The sequence below is a fragment of the Electrophorus electricus genome, chromosome 14 (genome assembly GCF_041902795.1).
Source record: "Electrophorus electricus isolate QZ-2024a chromosome 14, ASM4190279v1, whole genome shotgun sequence".
NCBI lineage: Eukaryota > Metazoa > Chordata > Actinopteri > Gymnotiformes > Gymnotidae > Electrophorus > Electrophorus electricus.
In genome coordinates this window covers 3387249-3392310 of record NC_137510.1, presented here as the reverse complement: position 1 = coordinate 3392310, position 5062 = coordinate 3387249, and the positions used below count along the sequence as shown (strand labels likewise).

The 5062-nt window shown below is 45.0% G+C and overlaps 1 protein-coding gene across 1 annotated transcript; it reads right to left on the bottom strand.

Annotated features, from left to right (window-relative positions):
* Positions 1–155: 155 nt before the first annotated feature.
* leng1 (leukocyte receptor cluster (LRC) member 1) lies at positions 156–4910 on the bottom strand. Its single transcript, XM_027003016.3, has 5 exons — positions 4448–4910; positions 4041–4223; positions 3244–3435; positions 1478–1593; positions 156–978 (listed from the first exon to the last, which is right to left on the bottom strand). The coding sequence occupies exons 1-5, from the start codon at positions 4577–4579 to the stop codon at positions 765–767; spliced, it is 837 nt and encodes a 278-aa protein (XP_026858817.2). The 5' UTR covers positions 4580–4910; the 3' UTR covers positions 156–764.
* Between the last annotated feature and the right edge of the window lie 152 nt (positions 4911–5062).

Here is a 5062-nt window from a genome sequence, read left to right as displayed (position 1 = left end):
TTCCAGCTCCAGCACACCTTGGCCAGGGACTGAGGGGCTTGGCAGTCCGTCTACCTGGGACAGGTACACGAGGAGCTAGAATGGATCAAGAAGCTCGGTCTGGCTGGCACTGCCCATGGGTCGAACTGTGAACAGAAAGCGAGCAGCTAACGAAATTACATGACCTCATATTTTTATTTTTTTGAAGTTCATGCTACATCTGAAACACTCCAAAAACATTATGTACAAAATGACTGCACAGTTCAACACTAACAGGATTTCTAATGTAGCAGATGGTTATTGCTGTGGAAGTGACACACAGGAGACCGCCCAGCTTACACACACACACGTCCCTAAGAACAGCTCCCGTTTCCTCACTATGCACACATTGCAGAGAGAGCTATCCCACTGAGAGCTTTAATTCCAGCAGTCTTGAGTTCAGCAATGACGTCAGGTGCCAACATAATTCCCCGCTGGAGTCTCAAGAACGAAGTCTGTCTGGAATCGGCTCAGTCACAAAGGCAACGTGATGCGAGCGTCTGCTCTGGGCTTCAGTCTGTGGATGGACCAGCCTTTTCTCTTCACTAAGACAGAGGCTGCCGACAGTCTGCTCACAAGCTCCACTGGCCCACAGTTCAACAATTATCCTCTGGCAGAGAAAGCCTGCAGGGGTGAGCTGAGGGCAGGGAGCAATCGATGCCCTTTCTTGGTGATCATCTTAAAATGGTCTCTGTCTGAGTCGTCGTGTAAATTAATCCTGAATAAGTGACTGGCCTGTGCGACAGCTAAAAGAAGCTGTACCGGTCTCGGTCCCTCCTCTGCCTCTTGCGTGCTAGCTCGGGGAAGTAGGCGCTGTTGTAGGGCCTCTCCCGGTCCCCCAGCTCCCGCTCCACCTCCCTCTCCTTCCCCAGCCCACTCCTCTGGTCCAGAAATGCCTGGGAGCGCCGCTTCTCCTCCACCTCCCTCTGTAGCCGCTCTGCTCGCAACCTTTCCATCGAGCTGCCGGGAAACAGCACAGATTCGATTAGAAAGTTATTTCTGGAACACGCTGAAAAATCGTGCATCTTAATTTTTTTTTTTTTAAATATATGTTTCCATTTATTTTGGAGAAACGTCTCAGATGGGAATACTAAGCTCTTGACTCCACCCACACAGTGCTCTTGACTCCACCCATGCAATGCTCTTGACCCCGCCCACGCAGTGCACTCGACTCAACCATTAGCTTCCAAACACACACACCGGCATGCATAACGCCATTACTGGCCGTTTCAGTAGGTGGCGTACTCAACCGAGGGGCATAGCCCAACATGCTTCACACTTTAAAATGGTGTTGCGCGGATCATTTGATGTTCACTGCACATAAGCAAGTACATAAATCATCCCCCGAACATGCTGTTTAAACACAGTGAATATGCCCAGGCTGCACTGCAGTGTTGTTGTGTGGGTTAACAGGATGGGATGGGGGCGTGGAGAGAATAAACAACACAGAAGCATTCACCTTTCTCCTGTCTTCTTTTTGGGTCCATCTCTTTTTTCCTTCTTCTTGTGTTTTTTCTCCTTTCCATCTTTCACTGCCAAGGCTTTTCTCATATCCATCAGGGGGTCAAGCCTCTCCTTTTGAAGGACAACAGAGAGAGGTTCCCATTACAGCTCCATAAATAACACAAGAAAAGCACTGGCAAGTGTGCAGTACAATGAAGGGTGTTTTTGGTTTAAATAAATGAATACAATAAGGAAATGTATGGACTAACATGGCAATACAAAATAATAGTTTAAGTGAGTATAAATAACTAAGCACGCCAATTTATTTATTTGAATTAGCTACATGAATACACCTTGAAACTGTCCCTTTCACCTATGAATCCAGAGACAGTTGGTGATTGGTTGTTTTTTTGGAAAGACCCGTCTTTAGCAGTTGCAGTGTAGAGTAGCTGAGGACAGAGTCCCAGGTCAACAAACGTGCAGGTGAAAAAAGGTTCAAATGGCAGACATGATGAGCTCTGGGCAAACGGTGCCCAGAATTGCTCAGAGAAGCAGCTACTCTTATACAACAGGTGCTAAACCCATCGCATGAGTCTGCACCTGAAACACGCGACAAGGGTTTGTATCCTCCCTGACTCCTAACACAAAGGTTCTGTGGCGTCCATTTCCTCGGCAATGGTAAATGTATTTTAATATTTTTCTTATTTGCTATGGAATCTGGGGTAACAGGCTAAATTCTGGGCAATAGGCTTCATCCGAGCCCATATCGCCGCGGTAATGTCCCATGGAGGGTGCCCATGAGCCCAAAATGAGGAATGGGGTGCATTATGGACCCAGTCCTCACATGCATGTGCGTTTGTGGACCGCATGACTGTGAGTGCCCCATTTGGGACCGGGCTCAAGTCTCTGGACACATACACAGCACCGATGGACTTCTGCTCGACTCGTTTCCGATGGCTACCATGGTCGTCAAAATATGAAAAATGAAGAAAGATGTACAGAGATATTACTGTTGCTCTCCTTTACATTATGGTACATTTAATAACGTCTGCTGGCGCTCTGAGGCAGAGGGTTTATTACCTGAACCAACCCCTGCCTTGCAGGACCAGCTGGGTGGTCTGTAGTTTATATTAATGCAGATTACACAGTAAGACACGCTGTCCTACCCAGTGCACCTACTGTTTTGAAGCTCATAAGTTATACAAAAATTTAAAACACACCTATCAACATATGCTAATTAGATTAAATGAATAATTCATCTTTCAATTATGTTGTCACATCCATGTTTGAGTAATTCCACAAGCAGTCTGCTGAAGTCTGCATTCCAAGCAGACTCTCTGGAAGTTTGTAAAAAGTGTGTATTAGCCGCCCTAAAGGCCTACATGAAGGGCAGAATCACGCAGCCCTTCTGTCCCGTTTGCCTCCTTGGGAACGTGCATGCTAAGTGCACAGCTCTACTAGTGCAGAAAGACCACAAATTTAGATTTAGTTGAGATTTTCGTTTAACTGTGGCTCAACCATACTGAGTTACACATGAATAACTGAAAAGAAATCAGTCAATCAAAAGACAGTATTAACTACACCTCCTGGAGCTGACCGGTAAAAGTGAGGCTTATTACATGTTCCTGGGAGAAATCGTTGAAACAAATAATTAAATACATATTCTATTAATTATTAAATAGATATATTCAAGGGCCTACGGTGAAGGTCAGTGAATGTGAAGTGTTTTGTCTTTAAAGTGAAAACACGAACGCAAGTATTCAGTATAAATCTTCAGTATACCTTCAGTTTACGGTCTTTCTTCTCCTTCTCCTCCTCAGTCATGCTCTTTCTTTTGCCCTTCTCCTTCCTGTCTCTCTCATCCTCTTTCTCCTTTTCTCTCTCCCGTCGATCTTTCAGATACCAGGGCGTGGCTTCCGTACCGGGGGCAGGGCCAAGAGACACTAACAGGCCAATGGCACGCTCTTGTTTTTCCTAACGCACAGGGGAAAGATGACGACAAAACTCGGTGTCCTCTGAAAAACAACTCTGGCATCGTTAGAATTCCCTCGTTAAAGTTCAACATGTTCTGTCAATTTTGGATAGCTATGACTCTGACTTTTACGAGGAAGGCAGTAAAGCAGAACTTTCTCTTTAATCACAAACATAATTGTCTCTCTTGTTGTCATTCATAAGTGTACCCACTTAACTTTTGACAAACTATCCTGGAAAGCAAGGAAGAAACAGATTTAGCACCAAATCTGTAGCCAGTGAGGAAACCTGTTCCCGTCAAACAGAATCAGGACATTAAGGTGAAAAGCATTTTTCTTGTTCTGGAAAATGTAATCTTTCCTTCTTAGTTATCATATTACAATTTAGAAATACATTTCAATGGTTTTTACTATATTTCCACAAAAAGACAACCACGTATGCATCTTTGTCCTTAGTCTGTGCAATGGCAGGTCATACGGGAGCATCTTCTCATTTTCCAAGTGAGGTTTCTCAGTGGCTCTCGGGATTCCTGGGCTGTTCAGTGATGGACAAGCTGTCTAAGATAAAGGAAGTAACGCGCACTGTCACACACGACATGCTATATATACCTTCTCTTCTTGCTTCTCTTTGGCATACTCTGCATTGCCTTTCTTTTCTGAGGCCTCCTCCAAAGGAAACAGATTCAGATGTTCAATCTCCTCCGAGCCTCTACTCTGTTCTCCTTCCAGACACCATCCCCCTTTCTGCTCGAGGGCCGTGCGGGACTTCTTCCTCAAATAATCTGTCCGAGCCTACAGGGAAAGCGAGAGACAGGAAGAGCAGCTTTAGAATCACGTCTCATTTCTTCAGAACTTTGGGAAACGAATTTATTAGAGAGAAACTGACTTCATAAACCAATGTTGCGTCCAGAGGAAAATATAACTATAAGTGACAAGGATGGTTGAAATGACCCGAGTATCACTGTTCATTCTGAACATTACAGCGAAGTGGAAGGATGCTCGGTTGTTATGGTTACCTCTTGCTCCGCGCGCTCCACGCGCCGCTGAATTTCGCTTGCCTCCTCGGCTGCAAGAGCTTCGTCTCGACGCACGCGCGCAATGTTGTCCTTATTGCGCACATGCCAACTCTTCTTGGGTAAAATATTCATTTCAAATCCTCAATACAAAACTACTACTTCTAAAACGGTCAAAACCTAGACACCGATCTTCAAAAATCCCAACACGAAAGACGCTAGCTAGCAAAAGCTTCGTTCTTAGCACAGTAGTTTAGCTTGCTAACCATCTAGCTAGTAAGCGAACACCAATCTTCAGATCTGACGCGTATAAATGATGTCTTACGGATTCACTCCAAAGCTGCTTCAACGTCCTTTACGCATATTCTCCAAAGGCGTACACGGGCTAATTTAAACTATTTTAAATAAACATTCTCCAGGACTTTGGAACCGAGACAAGTAAATAACGGAAGTAACCTCACGTAAGGCACCAAACGTCATCACGCAACACAGCGTATGGCTACGTGGACTGACTGGACCACAAGAGGACGCACCTGAGCGAATGTGTTCAGTTTACAAAGCAAGGCTGGTCTTCCCAAAAGCACAAAAATGTTTAAACGGTGGAGGGACCGAACATTT

What these genes read in the sequence shown, in the direction of transcription:
- leng1 (XM_027003016.3), bottom strand. Translation starts at nt 4,579, where the DNA reads ATGAATATTTTACCCAAGAAGAGTTGGCATGTGCGCAATAAGGACAAC. An exon ending in AAGAGAAGCAAGAAGAGAAG is followed by an intron (nt 3,436 to 4,040) that starts GTATATATAGCA and finishes CCTGTGCGTTAG; the next exon opens with GAAAAACAAGAGCGTGCCAT. An exon ending in AGAAAGACCGTAAACTGAAG is followed by an intron (nt 1,594 to 3,243) that starts GTATACTGAAGA and finishes GTCCTTCAAAAG; the next exon opens with GAGAGGCTTGACCCCCTGAT.